The sequence below is a fragment of the Panthera leo genome, chromosome A1, assembly GCF_018350215.1.
Source record: "Panthera leo isolate Ple1 chromosome A1, P.leo_Ple1_pat1.1, whole genome shotgun sequence".
NCBI lineage: Eukaryota > Metazoa > Chordata > Mammalia > Carnivora > Felidae > Panthera > Panthera leo.
In genome coordinates, this window is record NC_056679.1 from 94,617,882 (window position 1) to 94,644,733 (window position 26,852).

A 26,852-nucleotide genomic window follows, 5' to 3' on the forward strand; every position below is an offset into this window, starting at 1 on the left:
TTCTGCTGTCCAAAGTGCTGGTGGGAAGGTCCTTGAATGTGGGCATGGTGACCAAGGAAAGAAGTCACTTAACTGTTCATGGCATCAAAGTGGCTTGTTGATAATATCTGATGCCTGGTTCTGGGTAAAGAAGTAAAAATTAGTATTTGTTTTTAAAAAATTTCAGTGAATAACATCTACTTTGTTCTTAGGGATGTCTTATAAATGGGTAACTTTTTTTAATGTTTATTTTATTTTTTGAGAGAGAGAGAGAGACTGAGCATGAGCAGGGGAGATGCAGAGAGAGAGGAAGACACAGAATCCGAAGCAGGCTCCAGGCTCTGAGCTGTCAGCACAGAGCCCAACATGGGGCTCAAACTCACATGTGAGATAATGACCTGAGCCAAAGTCGGATGCTTAACTGACTGAGCCACCCAGGCTCCCCTCAATGGATAACTTTTATAATCTTATTATTCATCAGCTGATAGAGCAGTTGAAGAAACTTTATTTCAGACTCAGGGCTTAAAATGGTCCAAACCATAAATCAGTTCTTATTTTCTTGGACGTATAAATACTAAGCATGGAGATGTTAAGGTAGAAAGTTTAGTAGTTTAATATTTTTTACATTTCTTTCTCTATGTTCCAGGTGATATTAAGTGGTAATAATACCTAACATTTATTGAGTTCCTACGTGCCAGGCAATGCATTCACATACGTAATATTGTTTTGTTGTCCCAAAACTGTGCTATTGGTATTCTTGTCAATTCCATTTTCCCAATCAGGAAACTGATGTAGAGAGGTTACAAAATAAACCAGTTATACGTATAGTAACAAATAAAGATAACTTCTGAAGACATATCTGTCACTTCTCTACTAATGTCTTTTCGGACAAAGAGAAATATGATGCAAATCCAGTGTTGCAAGCCAAAATTAATAGTAGGTTTTTCCTTATTGTTTATAGAAGTATCTGTTAAAGAGACTTATCTCAATATGGAATATGTATTCAACTGTAATTCGTGAAAACGTGGCAGCATTACAAGATGACTATTTAGCCCTGTAAGTATTTTTGGAGCAGTGATAATTCAATAACAAGATTTGTATGAATAGATAGGCTCCCAGATTCATATTAAAAAGATCTGGACACCTATGATTTCACTGAGAGATTGTGTATGCAATTTGAGAACAGTAGCTCTGGGACTGGTGAGCTACATGTATCCTAATAGGAAATAATAGTTTGGGATCTTAATTTATTTGCAAAGCACATGCATGTAGACACAGAAATTTATAGCTCTAGACTCTCAATTCTGAGGCTGCTGAAATATCCAAGCCATTTACTTGTGAGCATGCGTAAGTATTGCAAATGGTTTTCCTATCATTGGTGTGGTGAGAGGAGTAAGCAGGTTGTCCTGATGGTCTGAGAAGGAGGAGTGAAAGAAAAAATAGGGCTGCGGTACCCCCGACCTCCCTGTGACCCAAGGTTTGTAGGGGAGTTAGGGGCTTCTAGATTTAGAGAGGGAATTTGTTATCTACAGTGGTACAGGAATTATGTTTACAGCTCTGGTCAACACCAAGCTGAAATCAATGAGGCCAAGTAAGTAATACAAAATACACAAAATGTGATTACTCACTCTCAGGAGTATCCTTCTGAGAGGGGAGACATTTCAGTGCTGGGGCATGTGACTGGAAGGACATGGGGTTGACCAAACACGTAAAGGGAAGATGGCGAGGACTAGCTGGGATAGTTAAGTGGGCAGGCCAGTTGGGTGAATGAAGAGGAAGGCAAAAGTGTGTTCACACAGGCAGCACAGACCTTAACCCGCCATAACCTTGGTTCTCCTCAACTAGACAGAAGTGACCATCCAGGGCCAGTTGTCTTCAGAGTGACTTTGGGGAGTTGGTGTACTTGTAGGGAATTCTGTCTTTTGGCAGCCAACTTGGGATGGGTAGGGAGATGGTGTGAGTGTGTAAACGAATGCTCAGAACCATCACTCCGAGGTCCTCCAGCCTTGGACATTCTTCTTGTCAGAAAGTCAGGCCAGGCTGGGTTGAAACAGGAGGGTGAAGCAACCAGATTTGGCCCTTGCATTTTCTGTAAATTTATGGCCACTTGGTGTTCCGTTACCTCTGACTCCAAGTCAGAGAGTAGGGAGTATAGAGAGACGTACCTCAAAGGCATTGCTTATCTGGATTTATGATTACCCTTCGCCATATTCTTTTGAACTATTTTTGTTTTGAACCATAATGTGTGGTCCTGCTCAGCTATCAAAACAAAACAAAACAAGATTCTCTGGTCTTTTTCTGGATGCGAACATAATAGCCAAACAGAGTAGAGGACAAAACAGAAATTCAAGCAAGGGAAAGCATATTGTCCAAAGGGAGAAAGAAACCATTCCCTCTCCTTTCCGTGTAGAGAGAAAAAAACTTTATTTTTAAGGTATTAGATCAAATACTCCAAAGCCTTCTTTTTTTTTTTTCTATCCATAAGGCAAATTATTGTAAAAGGGAGGAAAAAATAAATTGATAACAGATGTGGAGTGTGTACTCCCACGTATGTTTGCGGGAGGTGAGAGATGGCAATAATTTATTCCCAACTTTCAAAAAATACCAATCTTGGGAGTTTATTTGGTGCCTGAAAGCCTCTCAGCAAATATTTCTCTGAGCCCTAAATAAGTTTGCCATCCACAAAAGCTATTTTTTTTTTTAACAAACCTGGTATTATTGGAAGGATATTTTAAAATACCCATCCTTTTATGAAACACACATAGTTGGAGGCAGGGAGAAAAAATGAATATAGTAAACGGAGCAAAATAAAATGTTTTTCTTTGTGCTTTCTTTTAAGCGTGGCCCTGGAAAAACTTTTTGAAACTGCGTGTTGGTTGGGACTGGAAGACTGTCTTCAGCTGTCAAGAGAACTCTTCAAACACTGGACAAACCATCCAGGGAATGAGTAAGAGTAGTATCAGATTGCCCTTGTTTTCGTCCTGTTTCAACACCAATAATGTCTCTCCCTTTTTGATGTTTTCTTTCTGGGAGTGATTGTTTTATTTTTGTTTGGGTAGTCTGTGTCTCCTATTTTTTTCAAGTATCTTTTGTTTTTGTTTTTGTTTTTGTTTTTTTTCCCCCTGTCGATTTGCCTTAGGGTTATGAGTTCGAGCCCCACATTGGGTGTGGAGATTACTAAAAAAAAAAAAAAAAAAAAAAAAAAAAGATATGAGCCCAAGCCCAATTATCAGCATATGTTGATTGAACTATTATAATTTCCTTCTTTCTTAAACCTCTTTAGTTTCTAAGCTAATCTGATGATTTCTTCTCAGTTAACTTTCTAGATCCCTGCTTTTGATCTTTATATCTGAGATCTCCATGTTTTTTTCTAGGTACATCCTTCTAAATATATAACAGCATAGATTCCACATATGGATGAAATCATATGATATTTGTCTTTCTCTGACTTATTTTGCTTAGCGTAATACCCTCTAGCTCCATCCACATTGTTGCAAAGGGCTAGATTTCATTCTTTCTGATCGCTCAGTAATATTCCATTGTATATATATACCACAACGTCTCTATCCATTCATCAGTCGATGGACACTGGCTTCTCTCCATAATTTGGCTATTGTTGATAGTGCTGCTATACACACTGGGGTGCATATGCCCCTTCAGATCAGCATTTTTGTGTCCTTTGGATACATTGGCTATTGTTGATAAAGGAACAAAACGATGAATGTAGGAGAAGGGAAGGAAAAATAAAGTAAGAAAAAACAGGGAGGCAAGCTATAAAAGACTCCTTTTTTTATGTTTATTTATTTTTGAGAGAGCAAGTGAGTGGGGGAGGGTCAGAGAGAGAGAGAAAGAGGATCTGAAGCGGGCTCCGCACTGACAGCAGCGAGCCCAATGTGGGGCTCGAACTTACGAACCATGAGATCATGACCTGAACTGAAGTCAGGCACTCAACCTACTGAGCCACCCAGGCTCCTAAGAGACTCTTAGCAACAGAGAACAAACTGAGGGTTGCTGGAGGAGAGGTGGGTGGAAGATGGGCCAGACGGATGATGGGCATTAAGGAGGACACTTGTTGGGATGAGCACTGGGTATCGTATGGAAATGATGAGTCACCGAATTCTACTCCTGAAACCAATACTACACTACATATTAACTAACTTGAATTTAAATTTTTTTTAACGTTTATTTATTTTTGAAACAGAGAGAGACAGAGCATAAATGGGGGAGGGTCAGAGAGAGAGGGAGACACAGAATCTGAAACAGGCTCCAGGTTCTGAGCTGTCAGCACAGAGCCCGACATGGGGCTCGAACTCACAGACTGCAAGACCATGACCTGAGCCGAAGTTGGACGCTCAACTGACTGAGCCACCCAGGCGCCCTGCTAACTAACTTGAATTTAAAGTGAAACATACATGTGTGTGTGTGTGTGTGTGTGTGTGTATTTAACAACCTAAATAAACATATAAATTGACTACTATGAGAAATAGCATTGCACCTTCTACCTTACAGAATACCTTATCCGATTAAAAGTGTAGTTTTATGTTATGGCGTTGCCTTCGGAAGTGATGAAGAATGGGACTTTTTGTTAAATATGTACTCTAATAAAACAAAGGAAGAAGAAAGGATTCAACTCACTTATGCGATGAGCTGCAGTAAAGACCCATGGATACTTCACAGGTAATCTGGCCAAAGTTCTCAGCAGAAAGGGCGGGGTGGGTGGCTGGGTGGCCACTGGGTGGCTCAGTCAGTTAAGCATCTCACTTCGGCTCAGGTCATGATCTCGTGGCTCATGAGTTCGAGGCCTGCATCGGGCTTTCTGTTGTCAGCATGGAGCCTGCTTCGGATCCTCTGTCCTCTTCTCTCGGCCCCTCTCCTGTTCTCTCTCTGTTTCAAAAATAAATAAACATTAAAAATATTTTAAAAATAAAAAGATCCTAGCAGAAGAATGCAATTCATAAACCAAGGGGAGAGAAATAGACCATGTGCTCATACAGGAGTTAAAATAATACCTATTTGTGCGCTGACTCAGAACCCTAAGGGATCTTATGTCCATTTGTTGAAATCCACTCTTTATATTGGATAATGTTTGCATATTTCTTTTCTGCACATGCATTTTTGCAGATATCTGGAGTATGCCGTCACGGCAGCTCCATTCACTTTTAACGAAACAAATATAATGGAAGTTGTGGCGGAATCCGAAGTAGGCCGGTACATTGTGAAGGACTTTTTAATCAACAATTGGCAAGCTGTGAGTGAAAGGTAAGGAGCTAATAGGCAACCTCTCTTTCATACAGGTCACTGGTTTGGGGCTAGAAGCTCAGCTTTAGCCCGTCGAGGTCCCAAAAGTCCTTTGCCTGGATCAGGAAAGTGATGATTTTGCTTGCATTCAGTCTCACTTGTGGAAGAGAAGGTCGCTTACCCCCAGTGTTGGCTTTCTATGTGAAAATGGATTTGCATGGGATACTTACCTACCTCAGTTTCCCCACTGTGCCCACTAAGAAGATTGTCATCAGAGACACAGAGTAGAGCAGGTCATGTGCTTTGGTTTGAGTGCATACCGCCCATTCATTTATTTTGTGAAGCAGACCGCTACATTTCAAGAAACACCAACGCTCATCGCTTCCTCGCGTCTTATTTGTTATAATATTCCCTTTACATATCTGGGTTCCGTATTCTTGAATTTTTCATATTTCTCACCTTTTGAGATGAAATCTGCTTGCTTCATAGCCCCCTGTTGGGTGAAGTAAATGCTGATGGGCAAAAATAAGACAGCATGCTGGGGTACCTGGGTGGCTCAGTTGGTTGAGTATCTGACTTTGGCTCAGGTCATAATCTCATGGTTTGTGGGTTTGAGCCCCACATGGGGATCTGTGCTGACAATTTGGAGCCTGCTTCGGATTCTTCCCCTCTCTCTCTCTGCCCTTCCCCTGATCACGCTCTGTCTCTCTCTCTCAAAAATAAATAAATGTTAAAAAATTAAAAAAAGAAATCAGCATGCCCTTGATGGCTGGTCTTTCTAGAACATTACTTAATCATATCTGATTAATCACATCACTGAAAGCCTAGAATAATGTCTTACAAGTGCTCACATACTCTAGAGTTAGCAAATACAAAGTGGCCAGCAGTCCAGGTCCAAACACCTGTAAAGGTGGAAGATGCTTTTTTGCAAATAAATTTATCCTTGTTGGACAGAAAGTATATTTAGAATATAAATGTTTAAAGAATGTGAATATAGCTCTCTTAAGGAACAAAATCATGGAAAGTTTTTCTTTTGTAAACACTTATTGAATTCCTTTACAATACCAAAATATTGTGCTTTTAAATGGGAAATTTGCAACACACAGGGGCGGCTGGGTGGCTCAGTCGGTTGAGCATCCGACTTTGGGTTCGTGGGTTCAAGCCTCACATTGGGCTCTGTGCTGACAGTGTGAAGCCTACTTCAGATCTTCTGTCTCCCTCTCTCTCTGCACCCCTCCAAATAAATAAACATTAAAAAACAGAAGTTTACAACATGGAGGTAGAGACTTATTTGCACAGCATTTTTCTGGTCATCAGTGGAATGCATTTAGCATAGTCACATACTAAGAAAATTGACCTTACATCCAGTTTTATATTTTCTAAGTTCATTGCTTTGGAGGGTCTTTGGAATTCCTTAAATTTTCTCAGATCCCTAAGACTTTGGCAGTAAAGGGTATCCTTCCCTTCTTGCTTCAGTCATTAAAAATAATACCCTCCTTCCTAGGCCCTACTGGGAATTTGGGAGTTAGGATATAAATCAGAATTATTGACATTGGTCCCCTTGTTCCCTGAGATTTCAGAGATCCCAGCCTCACAGGGGTGTTTCTTCGTTTCTGTTCTCTCTCCCTGGAGTTTGTAACAACAGTGCTGTCTCCACTTGGCTTTGCCTGGCCTGGGAGGTCACCTGTCCTCTTGCTGCTGTGGGGCACTCGCTTTGGCTACAGCCCTTGACTGTTTTCTTCCCACGCTTCCTACCAAACAGTCTAGTAGCAGTTTGGGCATGAAAATGTTGAGAGAGCAGCTCCTTTAAGAAATATGTTTTGATTCACCAGAGGTCCCAACTTGTCATCACCACTGGCTATTGATTCCTCCGATCCTTCCCGTGAACTTTTGGGTCCCGAGGAAGACAGAGGTTCACAGTTATGAACCAGGCTTAGTATTTAGCTGTGCCTGGCACCTAGTATGTCCTTGCAAGTGCTGAGGATTGAATTTATTATCATTGTGGCTCATAGTGACATGGTGCCTGGCGTTCAGGCAGGTGATCCCAGCCACAAGGTTGGAAATCGCCTATAGTAGCTAAGGAACCTAAAGACCTCAAGCCCACCCACCCATCCCCCCTTCAAAATCAAAATCTTCCCGGCACCTGAGTAGTTCAGTCGGTTAAGTGTCTGACTTTGGCTCAGGTCATGATGTCATGGTTCATGAGTTTGAGCCCTGTGTCGTGCTCTCTGCTGTCAGCATGGAGCCTAGAGCCCACTTCGGATCCTCTGTCCCCCTCTCTCCCTGCTCCTCGCCCCCTCTCAAAAATAAACATTAAAAAAAATAAAAATGAAAATAAGTAAAATCAGAATCTGCCAAAACAGGGCAGAAATCTGCACCTTTCACTAGCTCCCCGGGCAACTCTGGTATAGTTTAACCTGGAACCATTTGGCACCTGAGTAAAATATTATCTGAGGCTGCATTGCTCAATATGATAGCCACTAGCTAACATATAGATATTTGAATTTACATTTGAACTGATAAGTAATGAAATAAAATTTGAAATTCGGTTCTGCAGTTGCACTGGCCCTGTTCTAAGAGTGTGATATGGCCAAGCAGCCGTCACGTTGGACAGCTCCGATGTAGAACATTGTCCTCACCACAGAGAGTTCGGCTGGATAGCACTGCTCCTGGGGGTAATGAGCCCCTCAATTCATTTTTTCCTCTCTTCTTCATGCAGGGCACATGTGCCAACCAAGCCCCCAAAATGCCTTTGACCAACCCGTGGGGAAGACTCCTCTCAATTTAAGTGACTTGAAGTGTATTTTAACTTTTATTCCTCAGAAGAACCCTTTTTCTGTAGTTAGAGAATGAGAACATGTTGGTAACAGTCTCTGAAAAGTCCACCGTGTAGCAATTTATTTAAGTGATGTGCATAACAATATTAAATGGAGAGAATGCCTCCCCTTTCTTTTTAACTCTAAATGGGTCTTATTAACCTCAAGGAGCTCCTAGAATTATAAATGTATAAACTTTTTTTTTAAGTTTATTTATCTTTTGAGGGAGGGAGGGAGGGAGAGAGAGAGAGAGAGAGAGAGAGAGAGCATGTGCATGAGTGGGGTAAGGGCAGAAAGAGGGAGAGAGAATCCCAAGCAGGCTCCACACTGTCAGCACAGAGCCCCATGCGGCACTCGAACTCATGGCCCTTAAGATCATGACCTGAGCCGAGATCAAGAGTCGGACGCTTAACTAACTGAGCCATCCAGGTGCCCGTAAATGTATGAACTTTTAATCCATGGCTTGAATATTTTTATCTCTTATCGACAAAATGTCATGCCCATAAAACAGATACCTATTTACAATAAATTCATCTCAGCCCCCTCCTCTCATAGAGTCTGCTACACAATGTCTTTCAGACTCGAATAAGTTTGCTTTCTACATCAAGTACATTTATTTTTATTTATTTTTTCTTTATTTCATATTAATTGTAATGTTCATCAGTCTTGCTGGATTTTGCCAATAATTTGGTTTCAATAAACGGTGATAACATTTATGGATTCGTAGAAGGAAGTAAAGTTCAAATTAATAATTAAACTATCATAAACACTAAACATGAAACAAGAATGCTTACTCAATTCTTTGTACATCAGAGCAATTAATCATCACGTATTTCAACAGTTACATTTCAAGGGCGTCTGGGTTGCTCAGTCGGTTAAGCGGCCAACTTCAGCTCAGGTCATGATCTCACGGTTTGTGGGTTCAAGCCCCGCGTCGGGCTCTGTGCTGACAGCTCGGAGCCTGGAGCCTGCTTCGGATTCTGTGTCTCCCTCTCTCTCTGCCCTTCCCCTGCTTGCACTCTGTCTCTCTCTCTCTCAAAAATAAATAAACATTTAAAAAAAAATTAAGAGTTATATTTGACAAGAAGACTAGCATGTTACCTGTCTCCATACAATGATAAAGACAGCACGAAAGGATAAATAAAAAAATGCCTCTGACAAATTAAATTTTACCTTAATTATGTGAGAAAGACTTATTCTGAGTTTGCTGAAACGTGACTGATGACTAGCAAGTTAGCTTTGAAATTAGTGTTTCTCCAGTACGTTCCACCGAGCATTGTTCATGGAAGACGTTGCTCAGACTTCTGTGAGCAAGAAAGACCGTCAGTTTGGGAACTGTCTGTTCGAATCTCTGCTTTTTGCAAATTCACAGTCTATGCTAGCATCATAAAGACCCCAAGAAGCCCCACGGAAGGAAATCTCGAGTTTTCCACACCCTTTTTCCTGCATCTTATAGCCATAACTGTATACGTAATGTTCATAGAGTGTCATTTTGCCAGGAGAGAAGTTCTGGGAGAGAAACAGATAACAACAAACTGAGTTCTCTGACCCTCTCCTCTGGAGCTGTAACTAAAACAACTGTTTATTGTTTACTTGTTAACATTTCAGCCTTGGTTTCCTCTTACATAGAACGAAAGGTATTTGATCGATTCCAAGGTTCCTTCTCGTAGTGAGAAAGTTCTAGTTTCTCCATGCCAGGGCACAGTTAATTTAAGCTCTTGTCAGGAATACGAGGTGACGAGGACATGGTATCTGACAAATGCTGGAGAGGAGAGCTGGGGAAGGTTTGGGGGAACCCAAAGAGAAGAATGGCATTTGTGTGGGATTTGAACAAGCAGTTGGGAAAAATTACCTTCTGCACGGAGGAGAGGACACCAGAAAATGCCTCAGGGCAGGACTAAGTGTCTGACTTGGGACCTGTCACAGTAAGTGGGCCAGGAAGCCTCCTCTGAAACTATATTTTGGAATATTTGTACGAAGGAAAAGAGCTTTGGTTTGGTCCTGCCCCTCCCTCCCATGTTTAGGGCACTGGTCTGGTTGCTGCAGGGTATTTGAGTTCATTGTTGGGCCGGAGATGATCTTTTGAGTCCTGATGGCAATGAGGGAGGCTCCACTGACCACAAAGACATCTTGCAGGCTGCAGAAAAATGCTCTCGGGCCATTAGCTACAGATAGATCTTAGGGAAGAACGTGTGGATATAGACATGAGGCAGTAGTGTTTGTAGGCATTATTCCTGGAGGCGGTAGAAACCCCCTCTGTGCCCTGGCATCCTGGTCAAGTGCTTCTGGCTTTCTTACAACGATGTAGACCTTGCAGCCTCTGGGAAAACCCTAGCTTTGCGTGAATACAGAACGCAGGGTGTGATCAGTTTCAAATTCAACTGATCCCAAAGGAAATCTTACTCCGTTCTTCACCTAGCACTCGATTTCTTCTTCAAATACTGTTGTTACACGGGCTGCAGTCCTCAGCGTGAAAGCTGGTACACGTTCCTACTCTGTCTCTGTTGTGTTTCATCATGGGGAGTACGGAGCTGAAGAGAGAAATGGAGAACAAGCAAATGGAGAGAAGTTAGGCGTTATGGAGTGGGGCATCCGAGCTCTGAACAGCCTATTCCCACTGCCAGTCATTGGATCAGGCTGGATGCCTTGGTGCCCCCATGCTTGTCCAGTGGCCACGCTTGCCTCAGGAAATCAGACATGGCAGGGGAAGGTTGAGGAGGGAGAATTCGAAAGGAGAGAGGAGGCGATCCAGACGAGAGGGGCCCAAATCCCTGTGCACACCCTACCACAGAATGTTACCAATTTTTTTATTTTTCAGTTTATTTATTTTTGAGAGGAGTGGGGGGGGGGGGCAGACAGAGAGAGAGGAAGGGAGAGAGAATCCCAAGTAGGCTCAACGCTGTCAGCACAGAGCCCCTAACATGGGGCTCGAACACACAAACTGAGATGGTGACCTGAGCTGAAATCAAGGGTCAGATGCTCAGCTCAACAGACAGAGCCACCCAGGCTCCCTTGAATGTTACCAGTTTTTTAAAACGGTAACTAAACTGACACACATCGGCTCTGGTCGTTCCGTTCATGAGCACGTTCCGTTCATGAGCACGTATCGGACAACTGGCAGGATAAACTATTTGTAATGTATATAGTTTTGCTCAGTAAGGTTTCAGAGATGGCTCTCTCAACAAGAGGGACAGATCATCTGTGGCAGAAAGACCTCCTCTTGGAATTTGCAAGAATAGTAAGGGATAAAACGTGCCGGGTACTCTGATGGGTGCTTCAATACATAGCATCTCATTTCATCTCTAGAACAATGCTTCGAACTACATGTCAGTCCCCATCTTTTTTAAGTTATAAACTGCTCAAGATAATTTCAAACCTAGCCCTGCCTCTCAGGGTAGTCTTCTTCCTCTGGTAGAAAATCACACTGGTAGGGCCCTAGGTAGCTTTCCCCCTTTTTTTTTTTTTTAAGTTTGGAACTCAGGTTTGTTTTGGCTTTTTTTGTTTGTTTTTTTTTTGTTGTTTTTGCAAATATTGCCAAATTTCTTGAGTTGTTTTACAAGCTTTTAATACTTGACCAATAAAAATGGAGAACTAAGGGGGGCGCCTGAGTGGCTTAGTCAGTTGAGCATCTGACTTCGGCTCAGGCCATGATCTCATAGTTGGTGAGTTCAAGACCCACCTCGCGCTCCGTGCTGACAGCTCGGAGCCCGGAGCCTTTTTTGGATTCTGTGTCTCCCTCTCTCTCTGCCCCTCCCTGACTGGTGCTCTGTCTCTCGTTCTCTCTCAAAAATAAATAAACATTTAAAAAATTAAAAAAAAAATGGAAAACTAAGAAGCGTGTCCTCTTTTCCTATAGAAACAAATTTGTTTATATGTAGACTATGTCTCCTTCGCTTTCGTCAGGAAGACACAGCTTAAGTTACAGCTGAAAACTTAAAAAAGAATGAAAGCATTGTTTTCTCTCACTGTTGTTTGGATATTATGCCAACGTGAAGTCTTGCAATTTTTAGTGTCAAGTATACATTTTTGAAGTAAGTCAGTCGTGTGTATTAACCGTCAACTATCAATAAAACAGTGTCACTGCAACCCTCTTTTGTTCAGTCCAAAGCATTAACCCTATTTTAATTTTCTTTCTTCTTTAATGCATCCAAAAGTCTTTATTTACCTTTTTAACTTCAGCAAGGCTTTGGGCAGGTATGTATCTGCTGTATTTCCATAACAATGTTTCCTGGGGTTTTATTGCAGAAGATCCCTGTTGGCTACTCAAGGAGACTAAACTAGAGGGGAAGTTACAGTCACTGTGCCTCTTTGAGGGAACAGAAGTACTTAGCCCTTCTGCGATCACCAACATCTTGAGACTCTCCAAAGACATGGATCATTTCTCCAAAAACAATATACAAATTCAAAATTTTAAATAAGCTTTCAGGGTAGTTTAGCCAGAGTTTCCGAAAGTGATCCCATATTAATAACTGTTTGTTAAGGGGCATAATTTTGCATATTTACTTACCCCCTTATAGATTATGTTAATTTGAAGTGTGTGACCACTATTCTAACCACTTCATTTAAAAAGATAAAAACAGTTGTTGTTTTTAGGAGCTTTTTATATGTAACTAAAAGTTTTAGAACTACGTGTACACAAATCGATATTTAACTGTAATGTTTCCTTAGTGCTGATAAAATTCTCTATATAATAGATTCCCTCTTAAATGATGACCCTAACCTTATTCATACATGATTTTGCTTAGATTCAGGAGATAGGAATCAATAGGGGCTGTACGCTTAGCATTTACCTGCTATATAAAGTATAGCTTTATCTTGCAAAACATTTTCCACGTCTGATTAGCATCTCGTTGCTTTGTAGGTATGGAACACAATCGCTGGTTAATCTAATGTACATAATAGGGAGAACCATAAGCACAGATTTACAGATCACAGAGGTAAGTACTTTAGATATTGTGAATTGTAACAATAATTCAGGAGCCATTTTTAACGTAATTTGGAATTGCTAAAATTAAAAACAACAGGCTTGGGGCGCCTGAGTGGCTCAGTGGGTTAAGCATCCGACTTCAGCTCAGGTGGTGCTCACGGTTTGTGAGTTTAAGACCTGCGTCAGGTTCTGTGCTGACAGATCAGAGCCTGGGGCCTGCGTTGGATTCTGTATCCCCTTCGCTCTCTCCTCTCTCCCTCCCCTGCTCACACTCTCTTTCAAAAGAATAAATAAACATTAAAAATAGATTAAAAACAACAGGCTTATTTGAATTATTATATTCCCTGCTCCTACCGGTGTTATTTTCGCTGTATGCAGGAAATTACTTTTAATTCTCTCTTGCTGCTGAAATAGAGACCATTCTTGTTCGCAGAGGACTAGACTCCGTCCTTCCTCACCTAACTTACTGCAGGGGACTCTGGCCAGGGCCCTGTACCCCAGGCTGGTCTTCCGTGCTTCCTAGCCCTCATGCTGCTGCCACACCTTGCCCAGCTGTCAAAGCTTCAGTAGCTCATTGCAGCTCTAGAAGAGATTTTTTTTCGTCTTTTAATTAGCATCCTTTATAACCTGGCCCCCATCTGCCTCTCTGGCTTCATTTTTGCTCACCTTACCGCCGAGCATCGGGGAACAAGAGAGACAGACACTTCCAAATATTTTCCCTCTAGTTGGACTGTACCACATACAGGTTTTCTTAAATTTGCATGTTGTTCCACATTTTCCAGATTTTGGAAACACTCTGTGTTCTGATCTGGGTGACTTCCCCATGCCTGGCCTTGGCTGGATAAATCTCGTTACCCTTTAAGACCCTGCTCCAAACACCTGTTCCAGGAATTTTTCCATGAACTGATTTATACCTTCTCCTCAATCATCCTATGAATATCTGTACCCTGGCTGTGACTACATTATACTGTAATTGGGGTGTAAATATGTCTACTCCCTGAGGCTATAATGAGCTCCCTGAGGACAGAGACCGCATTTTAGTCCTATCTGTATTCTAGAAACTAACAATGGGGCTTGTCATTTCCAGGCTCTGCTTTCTCCTGGGCTGATTTTCTTCTTAGGCAGGCTTTCTCTACGTGGAGGCAAACATAGCTCCAGGCTTATGTCAGCCCTAGCACTGTCACTTGCAGGAAAAGAGGTCCTTGCTCACCTAATGTCAAGTTCCAGCCCCATAGAATGACCCTGGTTGGTCCTACGTGGGTCGCATGCACCAATCACTGTGTCCGGTGGGGCGGGGGCGGGGGGGCAGTGAAATACTCCAATGGCCTCGCCTGGGTCATGTGCCCACCTTTGGAGCCAGCCTCACTCAAACCTCAGGCCCTGGGATAGGAGAGGAATAGTTCTAGAAAGAAAATGGGATCCTTTAACCAGAAAGTAAACTAAGGGGCCAAAGCAAATAACTATTAAAAAAAGAAATCACACACACACACACTGTAAAACAAGGGTAATATATAAATACAACCTCCACACACCCAGTAGCATAGGTAAAATTAGAAAGATTTATAATACCACACACTGACAGAGAAGTGAAGCAACCAGAACTCTCTTTTTCTGCTGGTGAGAATGGAACATGGTACAACTATTTTGGAAAATAGTTTGGAAAATAGGCAGTATTTTATTTTATTGAAAAAAATTTTAATGTTTACTCATTTTTGAGAGAGAGAGAGAGAGAGAGAGTGTGTGTGTGTGTGTGTGTGTGTGTGTGTGTGTGTGAGTAGGGGAGGGGCAGAGAGAGAGGGAGACAGAAATAGAAGCAGGCTCCAGGCTCCGAGCTGTCAGCACAGAGCCCGACGCTGGGCTTGAACCCACAGCCGTAAGATCATGACCTGAGCTGAAGTTGGACGCTTCACCCAGGCGCCCCAAGGCAGTATTTTAAAATGTCACTAGACACAGAGTGACCTATTAATTCCACTTTTAGGTTTTTTTACTCAAGAGACATTAAAGCCTACATCCACACAGTCTTCTACATGAATATTCATAGCAGCTTCATTCTCGTTAGCCGAAAAATGGAAACCATCCAAACATCCATCGATAGGTGAATTGATAAAGAAAATGTAATATATCCACACCAGGGAATACTACCCTGCAATTAAAAAAAAAAAAGAAAGAAAGAATAGGTTTGTGTAATGGCCTGGATAGATCTCAAGATGATGGTGCTGAGTTTAAAACACACACGCACATTCTAAACAATGCAAATATAATCTCTAGTGATAAAAGGCAGATCAATGGCTGCCTGGGACAGAGGGAGGGTTGCAAAGTGCCTGAAGGACTTTGTGGGTAGTGGAAATGTACTGTGTTTTGAACGTGTCTATGTGTCTCACAGGTGTATATAGTCATCACAACTCATTTGTATGTTTTAGTGAGTATAATTTATTGTCCATTGATTTCATTTCAATAGACTTAATTTTTTTTTTTTTAATGCCTGAGTACAAATTAAACACCATGGCCTGGGACCATATTCCTAAGAACAGAAGGGGCCTGTGTAAATAAGAAAGGAAACTCAATCGCCTCTTGGCCTTTTGGCTCAGATCAAGCGTAGTATCTGTTCTTATCAGTTTTATAACTGACACATCCTCTCTCCGAGGGCAATATATTAAATGGATTTGGGGAGCAGGGAGATGGCCTAGGAGCTTGGTCCGTCCCCTCCATGCATCGAGCTGGTTAAAAAAACGAGAAGAAAGAAAAAATCAACCTCTCTGCCCCAGCAAATACACCAATACACATGTAAGTCATAAAGGCCTGAGGTTTGATCGTGAGACAAAAAAAAAAGAGAGAGAGAGAGAGAGGAGAGAGAGAGAGAAGCAGTGAGCTGTGTAGTTGTTAAGAGAGAGGAAGAACCACTAATTCCTGAAGGAATGATCTCTGTTTGCATTTGGCCTGCCTGAGACTGAGCTGTCAGGACGTGATTTACCAGGGACTCCCTGGACAAGAGAGTGAAGGGCACACCCAGAAATGCTGGAAGGAGTGCTCCCACAGTGATGGCGAGTTTGTGCAAGTATCTTCCTTTTTTTTTTTTTTTTTTAATGTTTATTTATTTTTGAGAGAGAGAGTGCATACGCAAGCAGGGGAGGGACAGACAGAGAGGGAGACCCAGAATCCGAAGCAGGCTCCAGGCTGTGAGCTATCAGCACAGAGCCCGACTCGGGGCTGGACCCTGTTCATGAGATATAGTTAGACACTCAACCGGCTGAGCCACCCAGGAGCCCAGTGTGCTGGTATCGTCTAAAGGGCATCAGTTCATCTTTGTGTCTACAGAACCCAGCAAAGATTTTTTGTTGTTTAATGAATGAAGTGTGTATAAATTTAGCTGTCCTCAAAGTTCCGAAACTGTACTCACTGATAGTTGATTTTTATTAATGCAAAAGTATGTTTCGCAGGGGTTCAATTCTTGCAGTTTTGAAAACAAGTTAAATTAGCTACTACGAATAGCCTTGCCAAAAAGTAGTCATCTCCAAGGGTCCTGCCGTAATCTATCTGTTCACAGGATCATATGGAGAATAATGACAAGAATAAAAATGAAAAGTCGCATGAGTCTCTTCTCCCTCTAGCGTAGCACAGGTTCTATACACTCTCCACTATTTCTTGCTCAGGGCTTCATACTGCACCCGCCAGAGCCTGGCCTCACGCTCTCCAGCACACATGAAGCCCACCTACGGTCCCACAGACCCCCCCACCCCCCACCATGCACTACAGGTGCATCGGGGCTGTGGCCTGTCGCTCCCACGGCAGGCAGGTGTGGGAGAGGCCGGGAGGTCTGTTCCTGGTTCCTTCACCTGCTCTTTCCTCCAAACTGACTTTTCTTTGACCTTGTAATTAGGCTTGATGGCCTATTTCTGCTCAATTTCAAGTACATTAGTGTTTAAGTGACATTTTGTGAGCGGGGGATGGGTACACAGTCATCTGGGATGTTCTAAATTCTAATCCAGTGACACAGAAATAGACTTTTAGAATATAACTTATTAGTTCATTGGGGTCTGGCTGATGCAGAATATTGAGGTAGCTGTCTCCATAAATAAATGCCCCAGCTGACCCAGTGAAGGAATCTAGCCAGTGGACAAAGTTACTATCTCAATATTTTTTTTTAATGTTTGTTTATTTTTGAGAGACAGTGCAAGCGGGGGAAGGATAGAGATAGGGGGACAGAGGATTTGAAGCAGGCTCTGTGCTGACAGCAATGAGCCTGATGTGGCACTCGAACTCACGAACTGTGGGATCATGACCTGAGCCAAAGTTGGACGCTCAACCAACTGAACCACCCAGGTGGCCCGTTTCAATATTCTTTTTTAAAATAACTTAAAAAGTTTTTTTTAAGTATTTATTTATTTTTGAGAGAGAGACAGACAGAGGGTGAGTAGGGAGGGGCAGAGAGAGAGAGAGAGAGAGAGAGAGACACACAGAATCCAAAGCAGGCTCCAGGCTCTAACCTGTCTGCCTAGAGCCTGATGTGGGACTCAAATTCAGGAACCATGAAATCATGACCTGAGCTGAAGTTGGACGCCTAACCTACTGAGCCACCCAGGCCCCCCCGCCCCCACCACCATCTCAGTATTCTTAAATAAAGGATACACTTGTAAAGGCACAGATGTAAGGTGCCAGCTTTGAGCTTGAGGAGTTGCAAAGTTTCTTTTGAGATAAGAGAAGATCTCACTGTATCTCTGCCCACACATTTTGTATAATCCCCGATACGCATTCAGTAGGTCATTATCAAGCACCTACTGTGTGCCCCCGGGGGAATAGAGCAGTGAACAAAATAGATGAAGTTCCCATTCCACAGGTGGAATCCGCACCTGATTCTTCAGGGTAGGTGTGCGGTCTCCCCAGGAGCACGCCATCTAGAGGCCGGCCTTCCCACCCGCCCCTGCCCACACCGGCCATTTGCAAGCCTGTTGTTACTGAGCATGAACTTGGCCTTCTTCTGGCTAAACGAGACCTGAGTTTGCACTGACCGGCCTTCCCTTTGTCCTTCAAGCTGCAGCAGTTTTTCGGCAACATGTTGGAAGAGCACCAGAAGCTCACAGTTCGTGCCAAATTACAGACAATAAAGAACAAAAATGTGGAAAACAAAAAGCGCAATGCCAGGATGACAGCGTGGCTACGGAAAAACACGTAACTGAGCGGCGGCCACTTCCGGCACCCCTCTAGGCCCGTCATAATGTACTTTGTGCAGAGTTTTGTCCTCCAATACTTTGTGAGTCTGGAAAACCTCATGTTCTGTCATTCGTGTGTCCGTCACATTTGCTCCTGGGAGTCCTTCCCGTCCTTCCCATATTGTCACGTTCGGCCCTCAGGCTCATTGATGGCTGAGGGTTTTGCCAGTGCTGCTCCGTTCCGGGGGGAGATTTCATGTTGGGCTACAAAACCACAGAATTTACTTTAACTGCCTTGTGAAAACAAATTCATCTTAGAAGAGTCTTGCTTGTTCTGTTGTGAAAGTCAGTGGGATGTTAAATCCTTGGCCAACAGCGCACATTCTTTTCTGAGGGAAATACGGATTTGCAATACTCTGGGGTTTATTTAGTGCAGTATTTAAAAGTGTAATGAGCAAATAACACAGCAGTGTAAAGGAACAGAAACCAGAAAAACTAATAGTCCCTAGCACGCAGAAAAGCCAAGGAAAGCAAATTTTAAAAAGAAGAAATAGGTCATTTTATGAGCCATGTTAAGTGCCCTAAAGGCAAGCGATGTGTCTGCCTGTTTCTCTCTCCCCACAGTGCCCGTTGCCTGTGTCACAGTTTACAGGCTACCGAGCCTTTATTGTGTCACGAAAAGAGCCAGGATCGAAGGATCCACAAAGTGCCCTTGGGATTGCTGTCGTGGAGGCCGGAATGAGAGGAAGGCTTTGCTCTGAAGCTGGAGACTGCGTACCCACCTGTGGGCCAGACGCTCATTTGGCCAAAGTCTCTGTGCAAAAATAATGCTGTCAACAGACAGTAGCAATTAGGGGCAGATCTTCAGCCCCAGGGAAGTGGCCAAATACAGAGAAATAGAGCTAAAAGGCCAACATGCTAACCAGAGCATAATCTTTACAGCCAAGCCCTCAGGGGGCTAAGTTTGAAACGCGGTTTCATATGGCCAAATCGAACCTGTTTGTAGTTTGGAGAACTTTAAAGGCGTTCATCAGTTACGATGTATGGAATTAGCTTAGTTTCGTTACACAGGATTAAATCGGGACCGCTAAAGCAAGGCATCCTGCTCTAGACTTTGTGTGATTTCATTCTGTGTTTTCACGCTGATTTTGTTTTTGTTGAATGGGGGTAAAACCACAGATCTCTGATCTACCTCAGAGTGATGTAAACATTAAGAAATATGCCAGTTAAATGCCTTAAAGATGTTGTATAAACTCAAGGCAACGTGATCTCAAGTTTTTCCCTCTTGCTGGAGTAAGTCAATGTAGTCGCAAGTGAAGAAGCAGAACCAAAGTTTGGTTTTGTATTTGTCTCACACAAAGAGGCTCCCTGAGTGAGTGGATGTGGCCATGAAAACCAACCAAAGCACCACCCACCCCCCAGACTTGACCATGGGTCATAGGTCAGAGTCTTCTTCTCCAAATTTACAAATTTAAAACGGGGGTGCCTGGGTGGCTCAGTTGGTTAAGTGTCCGACTTTGCCTCGGGTCGTGATCTCACGGTCCCTGGTTTCGAGCCGTGTGTTGGGCTCTGTGCTGACAGCTCAGAGCCTGGAGCCTGCTTCAGATCCGGTGTCTCCCCCTCTCTCTGCCCCTTCTCCACTCATGCTCTGTCTCTCTCTCTCAAAAATAAAGATGAAAAAAAATTAAAAGAAAAAGAAATTTTAAATGTAAGCAATAGAATATCACCGTGCATCCAAGTCATTATGTGTGAGATATCTCCCGGTATTTTCTAGACCATCCGTTCTCTATTTCCTATATTTCCTCTGATGACGGTCCCCATTTCCAATAACCATGTCACCTGTGTCTTTTCTTCCACGTTCCTCTTCCTCCTCTTCCTCTCCCTCCTTATCCCTCTTGGGCTCCCTTCTCCCTTTCCAGCAACCTCTGCCTGCCTTCTGCCTGGCTGTCTGCCCCTCCTGTGACCTTGGTCTTGCTACCCCGCTGTGCTCTCCATCCAAGTGTGCTGGATGTCAGGCTCTGACACTGGTCACCAGGTGTGGGCGACACCGCCGAGGACTGCCTGATCCCACCAGAGGAGTGCCCAAGTGCCACTCTCTAGCTATCTGTTGAAAGTCAAAATCCAGTTACATCTTAGCTTTTGTAGTAAATAAAAAGCACTTAAAGAGCTTATGGGGCACCTGGGTGGCTCAGTCGGTTAAGTGTCCGACTTCGGCTCAGGTCATGATCTCACTCACGGTTTGTGGGTTTGAGCCCCGCATCAGGGTCTGTGCTGACAGCTCAGAGCTTGGAGCCTGCTTCAGATTCTGTGTCTCCCTCTGTCTCTGCCCCTCCCCTGCTCACACTCTGTCTCTCTCAAAAATAAATAAACACTAAATTTTTTTTTTTTAAAAAGAGCTTATCAAATGCCCACCTGATTGGTTAATAGTCCTTCCTCTGAATATGAAAAAGAATTCTGAGTAATATACATTTGTCTTACCTGGATGAAGACAGTTATTCCAGATAGGCATTGCATTTTATTATATTGTACTTACCCTCGGTATAAAGTGAAGTAATTATTGAGTCACTACTGAGATAGCAAGAAGTCAGGGAGGGATACTGATGTAGATTTGTGTAAAGGGCATAAATACTCCATTCACCAATAACCCAGCTTACCTATTAGTGCCCCACCTATAAAAACACTTCTCCAAGCCATCCAGTTTACCCAGTTTGCTCTGTACTGTTCACCTTATAAAAAAAAAAAAATTTATAAGATGTACAATGTGGTCGTGACTGTTTTCCATTTGGTAACTAGAAATGAAAAGTTTTCTTTACAATCTTCTGCTTCTTTCCTGATCAACCCACTCAGTGACTTCCCATCGCTGACTTTAAAGGAAAGAACAGATGCCTTGGTCTTGAGGACTGGAGATCATCTGTAATTTAGAGCTCTGGGGTCAAGCTGTACTGCAGTTTATTCTGAGGAATGAATGAAGGAGAGAAATGAGCTTTATTTTGTTTTTAATTTTTTTAGTGTTTATTTATTTTTGAGAGAGAGAGACACAGAGCGTGAGCAGGGGAGGAGCAGAGAGAGGCAGACACAGAATCTGAAGCAGGCTCCTGGCTCCGAGCTGTCAGCACAGAGCCCGATGCGTGGCTCGAATTCACAAACTGCAAGATCATGACCTGAGCCAAAGTCAGAGGCTTAACCAACTGAGCCACCAGGCTCCCTGAGATGAGCTTTAAAAGGGAAGCCTGCTCGATTGCTTTTTCTGTTTGCTTCAACAAATGCTATCTTTTTTCCATCCAAACTCTAGCAGGATTAACATGGCCAGAGCAAAGCCTTAATGGGGTTCACAGTAAATAGAACTGCCTCACGCGGAGGAGCAGGAATCAGCATTCGAGACCATGTAAATATTGCTTTTGGCCTGCTCTTCTCTGGAATCCAACAACATTCAGCAAAGATATTCCTTACAACACACATATCTAAGAGTCATGTGGACTTTTCCTCTTCTCCTCCTTCATAAACAGGTTGGTCCTTAAGGTGAGGCAGAGCAAGGCAGGCCTCTTTATGAGGGGGAGTCAGGGGTGGGGCCGGGGAGACCCATGACCTGGAGTGGGTGGGGGAGTTTGGATGGGCGATGGGGGAGTCTGTACAGTGGGGAGCAGCTTGGTACAGGATGGCAGAGCCCAGGAAGGTGAGTAGGACATGCACACGGGGCAGGGAGGGGGCTTACAACATGGAGAGTCCGAGCCAAAGAGGGTAAGGTGGACATCTAGCAGGGGTCCACCTAGCATGGGCAGTCGGAGCCCAAACAGGGTGAGAATGGGGAGTCCAAGCCCTAGTGGAGTGAAGGGGACTTTCAGAGCCAGGGCAGTGACTCAGCATGAGGTAAGGGAGCCTGAGGATGGTGAGGAGGGCATCACGTGGGGTGGGGGGAGGACAGTGATGGGAGCTTGGTGACCACAGATGAGCGAATCATATCCAAAGATACATAAATGATAATAAGACCCAGGTTTCTCACTGTTGGAGAAGAGCATAGCAAACATTCAAAAAGGGAAACCTAGAAGGGACCTTTTGTCGTTGGATTGGAGTTGGAGGTATGGATGTGAACAGTCCTCACAGTTTTCAGTATATGGATACAGTCCTGCATAGACATGTAAATGTGTGTAGACGCATCTTGCCCCTTCTGTAGACGAACAGATGTGTAGGTACAGATATGTATACAGATACGGATATAGATATACATGTCAACATCAATCCTACCTTCTCAGCAGAGAGGGCCTGGGAGCAGCCACACCCTACCAACAACGAACACAGCTAGTGCCCAGATCTTGGCTTCTAAACACCATGGTCTACTATGCAAACCAGGGCTCCACAGAGAAATGGCTGATTTCAGGGCTTTCATGGGAAAGGGACAATTTGAGACGGAACGTCTTTTTGTACCGAAAGACAAGGAAGTGTTCAAAGAATGATGGGAACATTGATACTTAAGCCAGCTTGAAGCACCTCCCTTTTCGTCCAATCTGGGAAAATTTGAGCATCATAATAAAGACAGCAAGTAACCAAATAGGGACTCATGAATCTATAGTTCTCTGTCTAATGAATAATTGAAATGTTGATGAGGAAAAGGATATATACACAATTTCAAGGTGACTTACCATAAAACACGAATAAATTACAAAGGGAAAGTGAGTAATTTACAATTATCACCTGGCAGACATCCCCTCACTCCACCCGTGAATGTGAACATCATCCCAGTGGAATTAATTAAAAAAAAAATTGCTCCGTTTAAAAAGCCGAGATGACACTTTTGTTATATCCTTGACAAACCTCCATGACATGAATCTAACCATGAGGAAACATCGGACAAACCCAAATTAAGGTACATGCCAGAAAGCGGTCTTCAAAAGCCTCAAGGTCACAGAAGTAAAGGAAAGACAGAAGATAGAGGACCATCTTAGACTGAAGGGAATTAAAGATACATGACAACAAAGTGTAATGTGATTCTGAACTGGATCCTTTTGCTATGAAGAACATTACTGGGACAACTGGAAATATTTGAATGGAGTCTGAGGATTAGATACTAGAAATGTATCCACATTAATTTTCTGACTCTGACAGGTGTGTTGTATTAGGTAGAAAATATCCCTGGTTGTAGGAAATACACATCAAGGGGTGAATGGGGCATCCAGTGACAACTTACTCTTAACGATTCAGGAAAAAATATTTTTGTATTGTAATTCCAATTTTTCTATAAATGTGTGATTAAATAAATTTAAAAATAAATGTTATTTTTTAGTAAAACTGTAATATATTTTTCTTTCAAACCATTTTTGTCTTTCAGGCGTGGTAGCAGCCACTCACAGTCCTCAAGTTTATCTGTTAAACATTTCAGTTAACACAAAGGAAAAACTTAAGTTGTCCCAAGAAACCTAATGTCTTGTTTCAGCCAATATTTTCCTAGAGGAAATTTTAGTCCTAGAGGGACTAAAAACTTAAAATAAAAAATTATTGGGCACCAGTGTGACTCAGTTGGTTGGGTGTCTGACTCTTAGTTTCAGGTCAGTGTGATCCCAGGGTCTTGGGATCAAGTCCTGTGTCGGGCTCGGTGATGAGCATGGAGCCTGCTTGGATTCTCTCTCTCTCTCTCTCTCTCTCTCTCTCTCTCTCTGTCTCTCTCCCCCTCCCTCTCTCTGAAAAAGTGTTATTCAAGGGGTGCCTGGGTCATTCAGTTGGTTAAGCATCTGACTTTGGCTCAGGTCATGATCTCACGGTTCATTGAGCCCCGCATCGGGCTAGGTGCTGTCAGCATGGAACCTGCTTCAGATCCTCTGTCCCCTCCTCTCTTTGTCCTTCCCTCTCTCTCTCTCTCTCTCTCTCTCTCTCAAAAATAAACATTACAAAAAAAAAAAAAAAAAAAAGAATGGCCCCTCAACACTAGCATCTCTTACATGGGATCAACACAGTTTGATAATTTCACCAATTCATGCGAACCAGTCCTTAGTGAGGCCGTGGGTCTGAGGCCTCATTTAGGAGATTGTCCTAAGAATGCCCCGTGACAGAGGATAGGTATGGTTTCTTCCAGAAGGCGTTTCTTGGACTTCAACAGTGAGCAGAAGGCCTTCCGAATCACCAGTGCCAGATGGTGGCTTCAGTCTTAGGAGCTTCCGTGAAAGCTAGGCGGGGAGGGAGGGGACAGATTTCTTCCATAAGGTTGGTGTTCTCCCTGCCCCCGCACCAACACACCCCCTGATTTTACAGAAAATACACTCTTTTTATAAATAGGTACAGAGTGGGGCGCCTGGGTGGCTCAGGCAGTTAAGCATCCGACTTCGGTTCAGGTCATGATCTCGCAGTCTGTGAGTTCGAGCCCCGAGTCGGGCTCCATGCTGACAGCTCAGAGCCTAGAACCTGCTTCTGATTCTGTGTCTCCCTCTCTTGCCCCTTCCCCATTCATACTCTGGTTTTCTCTGTCTCTCAAAAATGAGTAAACGTTAAAAAGTGAAAAAATAAAAACACTTAAAAATTTTTTTAATTTAAAAAAAAAGCTTATTTTAGAACTCCCTTTGAAGATCTCTGGTTCAATGACTAGGACTTGAGCTGGTCATTTGCTTCCTGTAAGTGCCCAGCACACTCACAAATGGCCATGTTGTCCCACCTCCTCCCGGTGACAGTGGCTAAACAGCAGCCGCTGGGGCCTTGAAGGTGCTTGTTCGCTAAGTACCCCCTTGTAATTAACCTGATCGCAGGGCGGTGTCAGCGCTGCGTCCAAAGCCAGGGGCGTGATCAGAATCCCACCTTGAGAGTCTATTTTCTGGGAGTCTGCTGCCGTCCCTCAGGCCTCAGTCAGGAAAACAGAAACCAGATCTGCTTTTTTTGGACTGAGAGGACTTACCATAAAAAAAAAATAAAATAAAATGGTATAGAGGAGCCCGGGGGGGGGGGGGGGAGGGCTCAGTTGGTGAGTGTCTCACTTTTGATTTTGGCTCAGGTCACGGTCCCAGAGTCATGGGATCCGTTCTCTGAAGAGAATTTCTCTCTTTCTCTTTTTCTTCATTTTTTTAAACGTTTATTCATTTTTGAAAGACAGAGGGGTGAGTGGGGGAGGGGCAGAGAGAGAGGGAGACACAGAATCTGAAGCAGGCTCCAGGCTCTGAGCTGTCAGCACAGAGTCTGATATGGGGCTTGAACCCACCAACCGTGAGATCATGACCTGGTCGGAAGTGGGACGCTTAACCGGCTGAGCCACCCAGGTGCCCCTCCGAAGAGAATTTCTTAAGAGATTGTTAAGATCCTCTCTCTCTCTCCCCATGCCCCTCTCCCCTTCTCATGCTGTCCCTCGCCCTAAAATAAAAAATAAACTGGTGCATCTGGGTGGCCCAGTCGGTTGGGCGTTTGACTTCAACTCAGGTCATGATCTCAAGGTTCGTGAGTTCGAGCCCCACGTGGGGCTGTCTGCTGACAGCGCAGAGCTGGCTTCAGATCCTGTCCCCTCCCCCACTGGTGCATGCGTGTTCACTCTCTCTCAAAAATAAATCTTTAAAAATAAAACAGTAAATCAATAAATAGTATATAAGAAACTGAAGGGTTAAAAGAGTAACAATGAGATAACCTCAAGGGAGGTGAAAAAACCTGCAAGAAACGGCTAGCACCTCCCGGGCAGGAGTAACAAGGGGAAGAGGTGAGCTTATGCAGAACCTAGAGGCAGGTGCTGCTGCCTCAGAAGCTCAGAGAAAGGGCGGGCAGGGCGGGGACCCAGACCTTGAGGACGGGGCCTCTGGCACTCTGAGGCGACACACCAGGCTCGGTCTCGGAGACCAGGGGGAATATCCCAGGAACTGGAATCCAACAACCACCCTCAGGAGAAAGGGTCATTGCTGGGGTGATGATGGCAGAGCCGGAAACAAAGAGGAAGGAGCAAGCCCCTTCGCCCCACCCCAGCTTTTCCGTGAGCCTCAGCGCCCCCTGCTGGCAGGGCTGGCACAGCCCAGATTCGGTTTGCAGAGCCGGGTCCTGCCCTCGCTACAGCAGAGAACAAGGTGGATTTGGGACTGAGAGACGGTGGCCTCCTTACCAGCTCAGGTCAGTGTAATTGTTCCGATTTCAACACACGGGGCAACAGACGCAGAAGCCAGAATTTAACACACGCTGTGTACTGCCAAACCTCATTTACTGTGGCATTTTCTTTGATCTATCAATTCAGGACACGGTGAAGATGCTCTTATAGGAATCAAACACACTTACTATGGGCCAGAACTAGAGAGCGGGCCAGCTTTTTTTTTTTTTTTTCCAAGTTTATTTATTTTGAGAGAGACACAGACAGCACAGTGTGGGAGGGGCAGAGAGAGAGAGAGAGAGAGGGAGACAGAGAATCCCAAGCAGGCTCCAGGCTCTTTGCTGTCAGCGCAGAGCCGATGCGATGCAGGGTTCGAATTTACCAACAGCAAGATCATGCATGACCCGAGCTGAAACCAGGAGTCAGATGCTTAACCGAGGCATCCAGCTGCCCCTCAAGTAAGCAGCTCTTGGAAAAACAGGCAATGCTTCATGCAGGCACAGCCTTCAGAACAAAAGAAAACTTTCTAAGAATGATTTGTATAAGAACATTAGATTTGGACCTGTATTGAAAAGAAACTTTAGGGTAAATGCATTTAAAGAGGTTATTGGATCTACTTTGCAAACACTATTTACATAGATTTTTAGGGAATGGCCAAAGTTCTAAAATAACTAGCTTCACGTTGTCAAATCATTAATTGCTATGGTTTA

At 43.6% G+C, this 26,852-nt stretch overlaps 1 protein-coding gene and 1 non-coding gene across 2 annotated transcripts in view; both read left to right on the forward strand.

Moving 5' to 3' along the window:
- LVRN (laeverin) overlaps nt 1-23,298 on the forward strand; it is a 78,217-nt gene extending 54,919 nt beyond the window's left edge. The window contains exons 15-21 of the mRNA XM_042933472.1: nt 941-1,035; nt 2,819-2,926; nt 4,489-4,656; nt 5,101-5,238; nt 12,895-12,970; nt 17,990-18,208; nt 21,403-23,298. Coding sequence (XP_042789406.1) covers nt 941-1,035; nt 2,819-2,926; nt 4,489-4,656; nt 5,101-5,238; nt 12,895-12,970; nt 17,990-18,130 — 726 coding nt within the window. The 3' untranslated portion in view covers nt 18,131-18,208; nt 21,403-23,298. The remainder of the gene's footprint in view (nt 1-940; nt 1,036-2,818; nt 2,927-4,488; nt 4,657-5,100; nt 5,239-12,894; nt 12,971-17,989; nt 18,209-21,402) is intronic.
- On the forward strand, nt 15,524-15,716 carry LOC122203075. The gene has a single exon (XR_006195073.1). It is a non-coding gene; the product is annotated as a U2 spliceosomal RNA (small nuclear RNA).
- Nucleotides 23,299-26,852: the final 3,554 nt, after the last annotated feature.